This window comes from Stegostoma tigrinum, chromosome 15, assembly GCF_030684315.1.
Source record: "Stegostoma tigrinum isolate sSteTig4 chromosome 15, sSteTig4.hap1, whole genome shotgun sequence".
Classification (NCBI taxonomy): Eukaryota; Metazoa; Chordata; class Chondrichthyes; order Orectolobiformes; family Stegostomatidae; genus Stegostoma; species Stegostoma tigrinum.
The window spans coordinates 47,070,550-47,087,613 of record NC_081368.1 but is presented as its reverse complement, the minus strand read 5'-3'; the positions used below and the strand labels follow the sequence as shown (position 1 = coordinate 47,087,613).

The 17,064-nt window shown below is 39.4% G+C and overlaps 1 protein-coding gene across 2 annotated transcripts in view; it reads right to left on the bottom strand.

Annotated features, from left to right (window-relative positions):
* Positions 1 to 3,264: 3,264 nt before the first annotated feature.
* The window catches only part of klf5l (Kruppel like factor 5 like), a 66,878-nt gene continuing 53,078 nt past the window's right edge, over positions 3,265 to 17,064 (bottom strand). For both annotated transcript variants that reach the window (XM_048544627.2, XM_048544628.2), the window contains one exon: positions 3,265 to 6,519. In XM_048544627.2, coding sequence (XP_048400584.1) covers positions 6,341 to 6,519 — 179 coding nt within the window. In that variant the 3' untranslated portion in view covers positions 3,265 to 6,340. The remainder of the gene's footprint in view (positions 6,520 to 17,064) is intronic.

The following is a 17,064-nucleotide window of genomic DNA, read 5'->3' as shown; positions in this document are numbered from 1 at the left end:
TCATAAAACGATCTACCCTCACTCTCTTTCACTGACTTCCTTGTCCTCACTCACTCATTCAGTGACACACACACACACACACAGACACACACACACACACAGATGCACTGAGCCTCACTCACTCATTGTCTCTGACTTGCTGACTCAGGCTCACTCACTCATTCAGTCTCTCTCACTCACTTATCACTGCATGACAAACTAATACACTCCACTCCCCCATTTAAACTGCCACCTTGAGAGGGCCAGCACCTGCATGTGTAGAGTTCCTCAACTCCCTCAAACTTCCTCCTGATAACAAGATTCTTTCCCTCACATCCAGCTGGAAACTCAGAGTATCTTTCCCTTGCAGCTGCAGGCATCCCATCCTTTTCAGTCTATACTCTACCCTACCCCACCCATAGATTTATATTACCTTCCCCTCACATGCTTAGCATTGCTGGAAGTCTCTCACATACATCTCAGATTTTGCACACATTGTCAATTAGTCACTTGTGGAAGGCGCATTGTATTGCACTCGCTGGGCTGATGTTTCACAAGGCTGTGTGGATCTGACATTGAGCTGAGAGCCAGAAGCAACACCACTTGAGACAACTGCGACACTCTCATTGGAATTTTCAGTTGTTCTGCAACTAAATAATTGTCTGAATATGGACATGGATCCATTTCCAAAATACGACAATTATTTGGTGGGCTGAGAGCTGAGCTGTCTCAGCAGTGCCACTGAGAGCATTAATGGGTGGTGGGTTTGGTAGTATGGTGGTCTTTGCTACCATGGGTACCTCTGTGGGCCATAGAATGCCCAGTTAGGAGGATCCCCTACCCAAGACTTCAGGCATGCACACAGGGTTTACCAGGTAGTCGCTCTATATGATGAAGTAACTACTAACATCTGCTACAATGACAACACCAGCAGAAAGAAGCCTTGATTATATCAGAGATAGTAGAAACTGCCAATGTTGGAGAATCTGAGATAACAAGGCGTAGAGCTGGATGAACACAGCAGGCCGAGCAGCGTCAGAGGAGCAGGAAAGCTGACGTTTCAGGTCTGGACCCTTCTTCAGAAATGATTATATCAATTGCCATTTATTTATGGTGTTTTTAATGGGAGGTGGGCATCTCAGAATTGGCCAGGTTTGGTGCTGATCCCATATTGCTCTTGAGGAGATGGTTCACTTTCTTGAACCACTGCAGGTACACACATCATTGTATAAATGAGGGAGTTCTAGGATTCTGACCTAGTGACAATGAAGAATTGATAACATAACTCTAAATTAGGATGGCTTGTGACTTGGAGGAAACTTTTAGCTGGTTGTGTTACCAAACATCTGCTGCCTTCATGCTAGGTGTTAGAGGTTTGGAAGGTGCTATGCAAGATTCAGAAAGTTGCTGAGATACATCTTCTGGATGGTACATACTGTTGTCACTCTGTGTCAGTGACAAAGGAAGTGAAAGTTTAGAGTGGTGATTGAGGATTTTCTTAAGTGGGCTGCTTTGTCCTGGATCATGCCATGTTATTGGAGCTGAGTTCACCCAGGCCAGTAAAGACTGTTCCATCACACTCCTAAGTTATGCATTGCCCATGACAGACAGGCATCAAGCAGTCTGGGGATAACTTACTTGCAATGGAATTTTTAGCTACTAACCTGCTGTTGTCGCCTTTGCATTTTTAGGTCTGATCCCAGTTAAGTTTGTGTTCAAAGGCATTCCTAGATATTTGACAATGCTAAGCCTAAAAGAGATGGTTAGATTCTTCCATTGGAGATGGTTATTTCTGGCACTTGCGTGGAGAATGTGATGTCTATGAATTTCCAAAGACACTTGATCAAGTGCTATATAACAGGCTAATGAGCAAAGTTGGAGGCTATGAAATAAATGGCGCTGTCGCAGAATGGATGTGAAATTGGTAACCGTCAAGAAAAGACAGTGGTAAATGGTTATTTCTTGGCTGAACAAAGGCTTATATTATGGTTTTCTTAAGGGTTGGCATGCGGAGCCTACTTTTCTTGATGTATGAATGAGCTAGAATTGTGCCTACAACACTAGGAAATAATGTGAACTGCAAGGAAGATAGTATTAATCTTCAAAAGGATGGGGGCAGATTGTGGAATAGATGGGCAAGACACAAATGAAATTTAGAGGGTGTACAAGCCAGAGAATCTGGAGCATGTGTACCAGTCATTGAAAATAGCCAGTCAATTTGAAAGTGCAGTTAATAGAGTATAGAGGATCCTGGGAATTATAAATAGCAGAATAGGGTACAACAGCCATGAAGTTATCATAAACCTGCACAAAGAACTGGTTCAACCTTGACTTCAGTATTTCGTTCAGTTTTGAGCACTGCACTTTATGGAGGCTATGAAGACTGCAGGGAAGGTCCAGAAAAGATTTGCAAGAATGGTTCCAGGGTAAAGAGCTAGCAGAATAGATGGGAGAAACTTAAGACTGTTCTCCTTGGAGAAGAGAAGGTTGGAAGAAGATTTAATAGAGGTGTTGAAAATCATAAGGAGTTTGAAGAGAGCAGAAAGGAGGAAATTGTTACAATTGATGGGAGAATCAAGCACGAGAAACTAAGTTAAGGTGATCGGCAAAAGAAGCAGTATTGGCATGTGGAATACCTTTTTTATAGTGAGTGGTTAGGGTCTAGAATATATTGTCTGTCAGTATGCTGGTGTCAGATTCAAATACTGCATTCAAAAGATGTCATGCCCCACTCACAAATGCCAGTCTCCAGGCAATTCAATTCTCTCCACATGATATTAAAGAACCACAGAATGCTCTGATATAGCCAGGGCTATGGCCATTGACAACATCCTGGCAGCTGTACTGAAGGCTTGTGTGACAGAACTACCTGTGTTCGTAGTCAAACTGTTCTGGTGCAGATCCAAAACAGCCAACTACAAAGTAATATGGAAATATGCACAGCTATGTCCTGTCCACAAAAAGCATGTTAAATCTAATTCAGCCAATTACAGTTCCATTGGTCCATTCTCAATTATCAATTAAGTGATGGAAGGTGTCATTGATGCTGCTTATCAAGTGGTACTTACACAGCAATATCTTGTTCACATGTGCTTCATTTCGGTTCTGCAAGGGCTACTCAGCTCTTAAGCCTATTGCAGACTGGGCCAAACACAAAAGAGTCATTTTGAAGAGGTGAAGTAAAAGTCACTGGCTTTGACATTGGAGCCAGAAGTTGACTAGGCAAGAACAGCAGGGGGCACTGGCAAAATGGAATAAACCAGAAGTCCAAGAAAATGAATAATGTTTCATCTATAAACAACTTTTTATTTTGTTCATTTTCTCTTATTATACAGTACAGCTCTTAACAAAATCCTAAATCACTGTATATTGAAAGATTTTTGTTTTAAAACATTCATATTGATTTTTTAATTCAAATTTGTGAAACACTACATTAAAAAAATAAGTGATACATTTAAAACAAACCAAAGCAAAACTACCACCATTGTCTTCCCCTTTGTTCTGAATATAAACATTGCTTTAAGGACTTATAAAAATTATATACATCACTAGATATCCCTGTATTTACATCCCAGTGTTTCTTAGGGTACTTGATAGAAAACTAACGCATAATTAAAAACGTTATGAGCCGCAAGTTTAGTGTAAACTTTCCATCCAATAGTATACAACCCCACACTGAATCTCCCATTGAAGTTAATTGTGCTGCAAGCTTCTTGTGTAGCTTTCAAATTAATGTAAATTTAGTTAACTAATTAATTTTTAATTAAGTGTCTACAACATCAAGCTTTTTTATATCTTCAAGCAGCTGAAGGTATTTTTAATTCCCTATTCTCTTCCAAAGTATTAGATCATTTTATCCACGCTACCTCCTTGATTGACAGCCAGAATGGTCCAAGATGATATGTTGGACCAATAATCACTACTATCAATCTTGTTAACGTTTCACTTCAAATTTTTAGGAATCATTCTCTCCCTATGACTCAACCAAATTGATAAAATTCATTTTGGAGGATTTCTGGATGTCATTGTTAGTTAAGGACTGATCCAGTTCTCTTCCTTCCTTTCCTGAAAGTGATAACTCACATTGGGATTTTGGATAATAGTGAACCTATACAATAAAAGCAAAAAGAGGGCTGGGACTATCAGTCATATGGATCATTACTCAAACAGTCAATTTCTAGAACATATCGCTTGCTTGTAATTAGAACGTGGCTGAGATTTCTTTCCTTTCTTGCAGTCAAAGATGGCAATTACACAGTTTGATATTCGTTGACCCAACATCAAACCTGAGACTTTTCTGAGAAGGATGTTTCAGCACTGTAGCTGGCAAGATCTCTCCGACTCCCCAAATTAAATCTGAGTAACCTAATTCATGAGAAGACCCAGCTCAATTCTTTGCATTTTCAGACAGAGACTTTGATGACTGCAGTATATTCATAACTTATACACATAATCTAAAGTGTATTTCTTTCACAGACTGTGATAAGAGCATGTCATTAATTATCTTTTCAATTTCCCTATCTGTTGCCTTCAGTACTTATTCAAATTGCTCAAAAATAAAACAAGCATGTGATTCCTTCCACTAATATTGCAAAACTTTCTTGCAATAAATTGCTGAGATACTTATGTTTAAAAGGACATCAGCAACATAAGGAAGAGTATCCATTATCACATTTTTAAGTAATAAAAAGATTATTTGAGGAAATGTATTGAGTTTTGTTCATTACTACATTTCTTTAACGAGGATGATGATCAGTTCAATTTCTTGATAGAACTTCATAGACTCTAGCGCTTGTGGAAACTAGTTGAATTGGTGCATTGGGATTTTTAAAAATAGCTTCAAATCAGCCTTAATCTAAATCAGTTGCTCAAAATTATTTCAAATAGATGATTTTAAAAATAATGAGCAGTCAACAGATGGAGTCATGATACTTACGCTCACCAGTTACAATGGTTGAGATAACCAATGACAATTGTTGATTATAACATCTTTTCCACCATGCTTTACATGCAGAATTTTCTAAAAAATAATCTTCTTCACAATGTTAAGTACCAAAAACTAGTCTTTAAGGCAAATTGTTGACATTCAAATGGCACTCATCAATGAAATTAACATGTAGCAATTCATATACATCAGGATAATAACAAGAGTAACAGTATATTTCAAGCTGGAATTCTTGGCACAAAATACAGAGATTATGTTTGCTTCAATTTAAATCAGGGGTTCAACTGTGAATTAAGACTTTTTTCTCAGCTTTAAGCATAATTGCTTCACAATAGTGGGTCATTGCAGGAAAGCTACATTTAATTTTTTTTAACTTAAAATACAAGCATGGAGTTTTAGGATGCACAAGAAAGTCTGGATGATGCATTCTGCTGTTCAATTCTCTTGACTGAATGCACAGTTGAAATGGGAAGCATTCCTAGTTCAGTTTATGCAGTTGTTCTGGATTTTACTATGTTAGGCATTACTGATACTGCAGGATAACATGAATTGTTTCTCTTGAATTTGTTGGTTGCATCTGATTTTGCCTACATTCTCAAAAGCTTTAAAGCATTGTTTTGTCCAATACAGGGGGAGAAGTGATTGTGAATGATGTCACAATATGAATGTTCAATGCATATGTACTAAATTTATTAACTCAGTAAGTAAATTCAGCATGCTATGCTCCTTGTGATGGAAGTGCAGGCCAAACACACAGCTACTGCTGTGTAGTGCTGGTACTCAAAATGATGCTTCCATCAACAGAGGTTGATTTTGGAGGGACAGCAGGATGGCTGACCAAACTCTCTGGTTCATATGTTCATTTCAAATTTCTCTCTTCACCAGGTGCTAATGTATCTAAAATAAACAAGTTAACCTTCTGTTGACTAATATGGAGAAGAATAAGATCAAAATGTTGTTTGTATAATTACATTGCTTTCAGTCACTTTGAAGCTATCATGTTGCACTAGGTGCTACCTTGCTCTTTAATTACAAAATGATTTAAGTACTGGAGTTAGTTAATTAAATTCCAAGTTTATTAAATGTAGAATGAATATCCTTGTATTGCTGATGATTAATTTATTTCCTTAACATCCTAATGATTTCTAAACAATCTTTCAGGCAGCGAAGGTCTTTTTTCAGGAAATAAAAAATAAATAATACAAAATTTTCTTTTGTAAATTAGAAGCTTTGCGTAATTGGTTTTCAGTTCACCAACTGTTTTTCTCCCAACAATGTATCCTCTAAAAAATGAAACTATTTCTCTTCTGTTTATGTGTTCATCTATAAGTATGTATGTGTGGGAATAATGGCAGTACTTTGTTCATTTGTACATTTTGAAAATCAGTCACACTCGTCTAGGCAACAGGATTTTGCCTAGTTCTGGTGTCTCTTCATGTGGAGAGCCAAATGATCAGAACGTGAAAAGCAGCGGCCACACGCAATGCATTTGAAGGGTTTTGCTCCTGTGTGCTTTCTGTAGTGTCTTGTGAGTTCATCAGAACGGGCAAAACGCCAATCACAAGCATCCCATGTACATTTGTATGGCTTCTCACCTGTAATTGAAACAAATGGATATAAATAAAGTGATTCTTGTATAGTCAAAGACACTCCAAAATATAAAGATCTCCTGAGAGGGGAACCATTTACCTAAACTTGAATTACCGAGTGAATTTCTCATGATACTTGCACTCAAACTGGTATTTCCAACTATTTGTAACCAACTAAATATTGACAAAAGCAGAATCCTGCCTGACGATTCTACTGATTGGCCTGAGCCTTATTTGAAAATAGAACGATGAAATGTGCATGCTGCCAACACTTGTCCTGGCCAGACCTTTTAGCCAAACTTTAATTATTGCTGGTAAAGCTGCTCGCTGCTTGATACTAATGGGTAGCTTGTTAATAGCTTGTTACCCCAACATTTTCTTATGACCCGATTCGTCTTTTTCAGGTTGGAAAAATGTAACTAGTGACTGTTGCAAGGTCCTCAATTATTTACAAACTGTACTAATGACTTGGAGGCGGGGGGGACAGTCTGTAATGTATCCAAATTTTCTGATGGTGCAAAAAGAGGTAGAGGACATGTTCTAATGAGGACATAATGTGCAAGGGGATACAGACAGGTTGAGGGAGCAAGCAAGCAAAAACTTGGTGGATGGAGTTTAATGTAGGAGAGTGTGAGGTTATGCACTTTTGTTGGTGGCAGCAAAAGACAGACATTAAAATTGATAGAGACTCCAAGAAAGTGCAGAGCAGAGAAGCAGCTCTTTGAAGGGTTGGTGAAGACTGGATGGGCTGTATGGCCTCTCTCTGCACTGTAGGGATTCTATGTGGAGAAGATGATTCTAATCGTGGGTTCATTTCAAGCTAAGGGATATAGCTTCAGAACAAGGGACACTCAATTTGTACAGAGATGGTAAGTTTTCTTTTCCCTTGGAGAGTAGTGGATGTTTGGAATTCTTGATCCCAGAGTTTTGTGGAAGCTAGATTAATGAAAGCATTTTAAGAGGCAGTAGATACTTAAAAATAAAATCAAATCAAAAGTGTTGATGAACTGGCATGAAAAAGGATTTGAGGCCTGGGGTAGATCAATCATAATCTTGTTGAGTTCTGGGACAGGGTTGATAGGCTGAATGGCCTACACCTGCTCCTATTTCTTACATTTGTATTGAGTTAAAGCAACCTGATTACGATATTAAACTTTAGGTTCCTGTCTGAAAGAGCTGGTTGCTTAGACAACTCAGAAAGAGGTCCTAAGGAACATGAGAGAGTGCAGGAATGGCACAGTAAGTTTATTTCTGTAATTTTTCACGTCATAATATCTAATTTCCACTGAGTGGTGGGAGTTAAAATTGATGCTGTGATTATATAATAAAATGCTATTTTTCTTTTTTAAAAAGGTACATTTAGAAATAGCTGAGATTTTACAAGCTGCCTTCCTTTAAAACCAAATAGCCAATACCACACCTCTGTGAAAGTATTGTAACAGGTTATGTGGACGTGCAGTCAAGGATAAGCTTGTGATTGCTGTCAGGCAATATGCCAGTGGCAGGAAGGCAGTCAGGCAAATTGCAGAACGATTTAAGGCCAATTATCCCTGAGTGTAACCAAATTTAGTAGCGGCTGATGGTTCCCATGGCTCCTGAAGTCCACCTCGTTTCCTCTGGAAGATGCGGCATTGGGAAAAGCGCAACCATGCCCTACTCTCTACCTCCCCCTATCTAACCCATCTTCACTCACCTACTCTTGAGATCCAGCACTGATCTTGGTTTTGCAGGAGACAGAGAGCTAACAGTCTCTGACTAGCCAGCAACTCTCAGGGATGGGATTTCTGACTTACTGGGGGTCTGTTTGTGTGAAAAATTAGACATGGTCAGACTAAGTGTCTGATCAGGCACTTCGTTGCCTTGGGTCTCCCCACTGGAAGTGAGGTGGAATTCCCATCAGTCTCCAACTGGCCTCTGGCACAAAATCAAGCTTGGTTCTTCACTATCTTTCTTTTTCAATAAGAGAACAAATGATAGATCCTAATTTTTATATAACCAGAAACGCACAAGCCAACATTTGTGCCTTGTCAGCAAGTACTGGCAGCTTATCAGACATGTACAGCTAGCCTGATCCTGTCTTTTTCAAACATTCACCCGCATGTACTGCCACTAGGAGTGTAGTGATAGACATGAAACACCTAGCCAAATATTTCCTTTCTCCAACTAAATGCTGTTGAAAACAAATACAGAGGTTTTAACATTTTCTGGGCTGAGATCAATTAAGTTAGTAAAATCAGTGAATGTTGAATCTATTGTTCACTGTGAACAGTAATTCCTTCAAAGCCACTGGGGCTACTTGCAAAAAAGTATATAGTTGGGATATAACTTGAGGGAAGGATTTGCATTCAAATATTGTTTGTCCTATATACAAAACAGAGTCTTGCTATTCCATTGCATGAATTGACAGGCATAATTCAAGCGGCTTTAGAAGCAATCAAATTTCACGGGCATGCCATGGCCTCATGCCAGTTGACTGACGTTGGATGAAAATGTATGAACCGGTGTATGTCCAGAGCTAGTTTATTTTTCTGATAATACAACAATGCTTGCACAGTATTGCCAGGTATGTTACCTGACAGGAAAATTATAACAAAGCTCATTTAATTATGTGGATGAAAATAATAGGGCTTTTGAGATTCCATGTACTGATAAAACTGTAATATATACACAGTTTTGTTCACCTTTAGAACAAGAGATAGAGTTAGATTGACAACTGAGGTGGCAGCTGGGTAATTTAGTTCACACACTGTCCTCATGGATGGAACAGAAAATCATCTGTCAATGGCAGAATAAAAATGCCGGATTTATCAGTGACCTCCTAGATATCTAAGCATTGTGCTGGGCAGACCGGAAGACCTTTAGTTTTGATCTTGGTATGTGTAGCTGCACACGGAACCATATCTCTCCTAGTGTCAGCAGGAATGGAATCCTTTCATTTCAGAGTTAGGATGGAATCCATAAGGCCTGCTGGCCTCTGATTGACTGGCAGCTCTTGATGGCATGACTTCTGCCCCCAGGGATTTAGTTTTAAAGAAAGACTGTCTTCTGAACAGCCTGAATAGAAGAAGATAGGACAGGGTGGACCTAGCCCTCAAGTGTTAGCTCAGGTGTCTCAGAACCTTTTGAACATGGTAACAAGAAACTTGCCAAAACCAGAAGATTCTACCCTAGATGTCAACTGTGTAGCTCTTTTGCCCAGGTGAGGATGTCAGTTCAAGTACCAATCAACACAAAATCCAGGCTGAAACTGATAGAGTGCTTTCACCTTCACTGGAGTGGTCATCTTTCAGTTTACCCACTAAGTTGAGGCTATTTATGCTCTCTTTGTGGATTGTAAAGGATTCCATGGACCTGTTTCAAAGAAGAGCAGAGCAGTTTCTCCTTTAATAAATTGCTCAACCGACATCTTTAAAAAAAATTTCAGGTCATTATTACAATGCTACCTGTAAGATTTGGTTGTGTACAAATTGGGTACGGTGTTTCCACAAAACACCAAGAGTTAGAAAATCAGAGGTAGTTAATTAGCTGGAAAGCACTTTAAGATCTCGTCACAGAACCCCACAGTGTGGAAACAAGCCATTCAGCCCAACAAATCCACACTGACCCTCCCAAACAGACCCATCCCTCTAAGCCTGCATTTTCCAAAGCTAATGCACCTAACCTTGAAAAGTAGCATGGTCAATCCATCTAACTTGCATATTTTTGGACTATGGCAGGAAACCAGAGCAGCTGGCAAAACCAGTGCAGACATGGGAAGAACATGCAAACTCTACACAAGCAGTTGACCAAGGCCAGAATCAAACCTGGGTCCCTGGCATTGTGAGGCAGCAGTGCTAACCACTCAGCCACTGTGCTTCCTCACAGGTTATGATGAACACTATTGAAATGAAAGTCTTTATTTTTGTGTAGAGCTTACAAAAGTGGGTATGACAAAAATTAAAAAAAAGTAAGTACTGGTTTGAACGTAACTATCAACCTTGGGCACCAAAGCAACAGCAAAATCTAAGAATCTTAGGTTACAGTCCAGAAGGAGGCTATTCATCCTACTGTGTTCATGCTGGCCCTCTGTAACTCAGCCAGTCCAACTACCCTGAACATTTTCACACCCACTACCTTGCAAATTTTCCCTGTTTAGGTGCTTATCCAATTCCTTTCAGAAATTGAAAGTATTTCCATTACAGTCTCAGTGCAATCCAGGCTATAGCCATTTTTGAGTCATAGATTCGTACAGTACAGAAACAGACCCTTCAATCCAACTTGCCTGTGCCAACCAGAAATCCCAGTCTGACCTAATTGCATTTGCCAGCATTTTTGGTCCATATCTCTCTGAATCCTTCCTATTCACCTCCCCATCCACATGCCTTTTAAATGTTGTTATTGTACCAGCCTCCACCATTTCCTGTGACAGCTCGTCCCTTACATGCTCCACCCTCTCCATGGAAAATGTTACTCCTCAGATCCTTTTTTAAAATCTTTCCACTTGTGCCTTAAACCTATGTCTGCTTCTTTGGACTTTCCCACCCAGGAGAAAGACCTATTCACCCTATCCATGCCCTTCATGATTTTATAAGCCTCTGTAAGTTCATCCATCCCTCAGCCTCTGATGCTCTAGGTGAATAATGCCCCAACCTATTCTGCCTCTCTCTATGACTCAAATCTTCCAGTCTTGGCAACATCCTTGTAAGTATTTTTTGCACCCTTTCAAGTTTAACAATATCCTTCTGTATTTCCCCATGCCTCTGTTATTCATTTGCTCCTCCTCTTAAATTGATGTCTTCTGGTTGTTGACTTTTCTGCCAAAAGGAATATTTTCTTTATACGTAGTCTCTGTCTAGACTCCTCATTATTTGAGCAACTCTATCAAATATCCTCTCTCCTTCTGTTTTCTAAAGGAAACAATTCCAATCTCTAGAATATATCCATATAACTGAAGTTGCTCTTCAATGCAACAATTCATATGAATCTTTTCTGCGCCCTGTCCAAAGTTGGAATTCACATCCTTCCTAAACCTCAGTGGCCAGAATTGGAAATGTTTCTCCAATTGAGCCTGAACCAGTATTTCATGAAAGATTAATTTAGTTTCCCTGCTTTTGTATTTATGCCATAGCTTTCGTATGCCTTGTTAACCAGTTGCTTAATCTGTCTAGCTACCTTTTAGGATCTGTGCACAAGCCACCACCCCATCAACCGGATTGCTGTTTTTGGCCCTTTTAGAATTTTGCTCTTTATTGTAAGTTACCTCATTTTTTATCATTTTTCACTTATATGCAATAAAAATGCTCTTCCACCTCTCCGCCCATGCATCAGCCCTCATAATGTTTATCAATATCCTTCTTTTACTGTACTTCTAACTTCAGTGTCATCTGCAAATATTGACACTGTGCTCTGTGCACTGAAAGAAAAGCAGTGGCCCTAATATTGACTTTTGGGGAGTTGTACTGTATACCATTCTCCAGTCCGAAAGACAATTGTTCTCCACTGCTTTCTTTCCCGTCACTCAGCCAATTGGCTATCTGAACTGCCAATGTTATTTTCATTCCATGGGCTTCAATTTTGCTGACAAGCTTATTACCTTTTGAAATCCATATGCAGCACCTCAATTGTATTAACTTCTTATCCCACCGCTACCTCATCAAAAATGCTCAATCAAGTCGATTAAGCATAACTTATCTATAAAAATTCTGTTCTGGCTTTCCTCTATATTAAACCACACTTGTGTACTGTTAATTTGGTCCAAGTGCAGCAGGCTAGAATGGCTCTTGTGGTGCAGTGGTAATGTCCTTACCTCTAGGCCATGAGGTCTGGGTTCAAGCCTCAACTATTTAAGAAATATTTAGTAACATCTCTGAACAAACTGATTCAAAAAGATCAACTTGGAACAGGTTAAATGAGGACTTTTTTTTTCTGTTGAAGTTGCATTGCGTATCATGGGTCTTTGTAAATAAAGATTCTAATTGAATAAAAACTAAGTTCCAGAATTCCATCCTTCAGTATGGACTATCAGAACTTTGACCACAGTTAGCAACAAGGGATCAAGGGTTTCACCTGGCAAAAAAAAGATAGAAAGAAACAACAGTTGAAGACAAAATTCTTTGGAGACAGCCACAAAGGCCTGGTTTTGTACACCATCAATTTTGAGAACTGAACTACTAGTTGCTACTGGGTGGGTGGCTTCTTTTGCATCAAATCACAAGCCCATTAATTACTTTCGTTCTTGAAATACTTGTATTTATTGAATGCTAATGTTTGTACCAATGGTTGTGTGGACAGCTGCATTATCACTTGATTTATTATCGTGCTAAGTATGAAAAGAAGGCAGGAAAGGGTTTATTGGGGTCATCATTACGTGCAGCCCAGCTGCTGGACAACGCAAGGCTGTATACTATGTTCAATCATTAGTAATGCTAACTCTCGTGGAGGTTTGATATAGACTTCTGAGATTATCATCATGATTTACTGTTTAAACAAAATATTTAAAATGGTAGTAGGAAGAGGAAAGAATGTTAGTATCAATCAGCAATTTTTGAGTTTTAAAATGACTGACACTTTCGCATTACCTCATGCACTTCCACTCTCAGAAGTCACACATGTGAACCCTTAGATTTTCAAGTTGCAAAGGCTATTGATCTCCCTTTACATAATTAGATTTTTCTCCATTCATCACATTTGTTTGCACTTCCTATTAAGCACCATGAGGTAGAAATTCCTGACAACAGAACAATGGCAAGAAAATCTATCTGGCCACTCTTCCTCTTTGTTAGAAAGGCCAATACATAAAGGTCAAATAATGAGCCTCTTTGGAATAGGTTCGACCCAAGTCAACAGATACTTAATAAATAGAAGAAAATGCCAAGGTGAATGGCATTTTTGTACTAGGGCGTGGTCCAAATATTAGCACAGTTTTCAGATAGTAGGAATAATAAAGCTGAGCGAAGGAAATTCAGAGGTACTTTGGACCTCAAATATTTGCTTTTTATATGGCTAGTTTGTTTTTATATAAAAAAAATGCCCCTTCAATTATTTCCTTTTATTGAAAAATAGTAATCATTTAATGAACACCATCGAGTTTCAAACAAAACTAAACATTCTGTTTGATATGAGTAATTCCAAGGCAGAGTCTGAGTTCTTGGGTGAAACATGAGAGTGTATAAACAATCAATAATACAGCGATTGGTTCACAGAGTAAATAGATTGCAGCACTAACACTAGCAAGGCCCCCTGGTTTCCCACCATTCAGTCCCAGAATAAAAACAGACAGGGAAAGGAGGTTGGAATACATCTGGTGGATTCCTACGAAGTGATTGCTGCAGAAAAATGGAAATGACTAGATCAGGTTTGATTCAATGACCCTCCTGATATTCATACTTAAATAACTCCACAGAGGCTGGTATCCCATCCCCATTCACCCTTTATTGACACATAGAGAGTCCCGGACACTGATCCAGCTTATTTAGAGTGACCAGAACCTCTGACAATCCTGTTTTTAGCTGTCAGCCAGGGCTCACTGACTGGATCAGATTAACAGCCCCAATCAGGGAACTCAAATTCTATGAGGCCCATCTTGCTGACATTGTTGCAATCACTAAACATATGTTCTTGCCAGAATCTGAATGTCCATGTATAGGGCATGTTCTCTCTGTGAATCATTAATCAGGCATCTACTTCTAGGGAGAACAGAACAGAAGGAGATTTGAAAATAACATCTGAATTTTGGATGTAGCAGTAGCCATTTTATAATGATATGAATAGCACAGAAATGAACTATTTCACATAACTGACCCATGCTGGTGTTCATTCTCCACAATAGCCTCTTCCAAATCCTACATCCCTTTTTAGGTGAGTGCTTATAACTTTTCTATTTAGTCAATTCCTTTAGAAATTCCGGCTCCCATTCATTCCCAATTCTCTTTTGATTAAGGTAATGAACTCTCCCATATGAAGTCTCCTGGAATGGATGATGAATCTCATGGTCACTGCTTCTAAGCATCTAGAAGAAAAGTAAAGCTTTCTGCCATTGGTTTGTAGCTTCATGTTTTCTTCTCTGTGACTCTGATCCAAGGCTTCAGCAGATCTTTCTAATCCTCTCTAATTTCTGTGTTTACACACAACACAGACTTCAGTGCACTCTCTTGATTTTCTCAACATGTCAAGAAGTCCGCTTGCCTCTTGCATGCCCCTCCAAGTTTCAATGTTCAATGGACAGACCCCAGGACATTACTTACCCCAGACCTCTGAGCTATGTTGAAGAACAGGACTGGACATGACTGACAAGACCTCTGAGCGGTGTGTTTGTTCTCCCCAATGGATGATACACGGTTCCCCTGACTCTTGCGATGGCCTCACAGAACTGACCACTGCATGCACCATCAGTTGCAGTCGGACAGATCCCCCGGTCATGGTCAGCCCAACTAGACCACAAACCATGGCCATACCCCTGGACTGTGTGTGTTATTGATAGCAACAAGATCCCCTGACAGACAGTAGCTTCCCTTTGACTGGACTGAGGCTAGTCCCTACCCACTTTCTGACATGACCATTTGGTTGAATAAACATGCATTGTGTTGTTGTAAGGCAGCTGGGACATTCTGTAGGTGTTAGATTTGCACCTTGGTCTGCCATACAGCAAGATGGACTCTCCCACCCTAGATCCCTACTGACAAGTACACTATCTCTATGTCTGTGCAAAAGAGCACATCAACATGGCAGCACTGGGAGCTTGAGGCTCTGGTTTGAGCGCCAACATGCTAACAGACTTGGCATGGGAAGGCATGAGTATTGCCAGCAAGAGCTAAGACAGCAAGCGAGCAGCCTTGAGATGCAGCCTGGCTCACTCTTTAAGCTGGGTGCCTGTCTGTGTGTGCGAAGTGACCTTGCAGCAGCCTTCCAAAGCTGGTTGCCAGCACACTCTAAAATGCAGATATTTGTTTCATAAACAGCCTGAAAGCGGTTCCAAGAGGTGCTATGAGCATCATGAGAGTTTGGCAAATGTTGGATGCCAGTGTCCATGGATGAGTGGCGCATGTAGCTGCAGTCCATGAGATGCTGCTTGGTGCTGAGCAACATGCAAATTTCTTGAAGCCAGTGGCAAGCTGAAGCTGGCAGTTGCTCTGATATTCATGTAGAGAATTCTCAATGCCTAGCTATTTCAGGGTACTTGGTAAGATAGAGAGTTGAAAATTAATAAAGCAAGTTATGCTGTTAGTAAGGCCTTTAACAATCTTTAATTGCTCTGAATTGGCAACTGGCCACACGTAACTAGAAACCCACCTCAAGTCAGATCTGTAAAAGATGCAGTAAATTGCTCCTGACAACGTGATAGGACTCACCGGACTTCTCAAATTATTCTGCCACAAATCTTCCCATAGCCCATGTCATTTAGGCCCCTATAAGATTCAGCCATGGGGTTTTCTACCCTTCTAGATGTCTGGGAGCATTCAGGAATAGTAGATGAAGACATCTCCTCCCTGCCACTTGCCCCCAAATCAACTCAACCCAAGAAATGTGATGAACAATCTAAAAGAGTGGTATAATTTTGAGCCTGTGTATTTTTCTTCATCTGCTCGAGGAGACCTGATTCTCTAAACTCCTCGTATTTTAGCTGCTCATGTTATCTGTAAGTAAAAGGTATCCAATTACTGAGGATCCAATCATTGTAAACTAAATGCGTAACATTTACAAACTGTAGAAAAGCTCTCTTATAAGACATCATGTGCTATGTGACCAAATGCCATATGACCAAATTTCATTTCAAGCATGATTCATCTAATCAGAGTTGGCAACTCTATCAATCAATAGATCACTATGCCAATTGTTATTCCCACCATTTAGTAACATTGACAATCTCCCACCCATTTGTCTAATTTTCTAGTTTCTGATAACCATATGAAACTTGGATCTCAGGGACAAAAATACACTCAAAACACTAATTTGAAAAACTAATGTCGGCAGTGCCTTCCTGTACTGTAGGCTAGAAAGAGCGAAGTAATTAATAGCATTTCCTGAAGAAATCCTAGGCCTTAAATCCCATAATTAGCCTCTTCTGCAGTAGATCTCCAGCAAAGAAGAATCGTTACTCCATGCTATTCTGTGTTTTAGTTGTATTAAAAATAGAATCGAATCAATAGGTTAGCATAAGATAATAATTTAAGTCAAATATTGAGCTTTGTCAAATTCAACATCTCAAGTAAAACTAAGCATTTTAAACATTCTTTGTCAATGTGAACTCTTAATCGGTGGGTATATACATTCTGATATATATTTAAATACCAATTGATTGTGACTGTCTCAAGGTCATTCTTCGAACTACCCAAATAGAATACTTTAAACCATGTTATATTGCTAATCACTCCAACTGAATAACCACTGTGTTGCTTTTTAATTCACCTGCTCAAAAGTGTAACACAATTAATATTCATGGAACCTTTGATATTAACCTTGGCTTCTTTAAGTTAAGAGCTGTATATGTGTAACTTCTTACAACATTCCTTTATAAGATTAAACAAAAGAAAAAGTCTTGGTCAAATGCCAAGTTACATGAAAATTAAGGAAAAC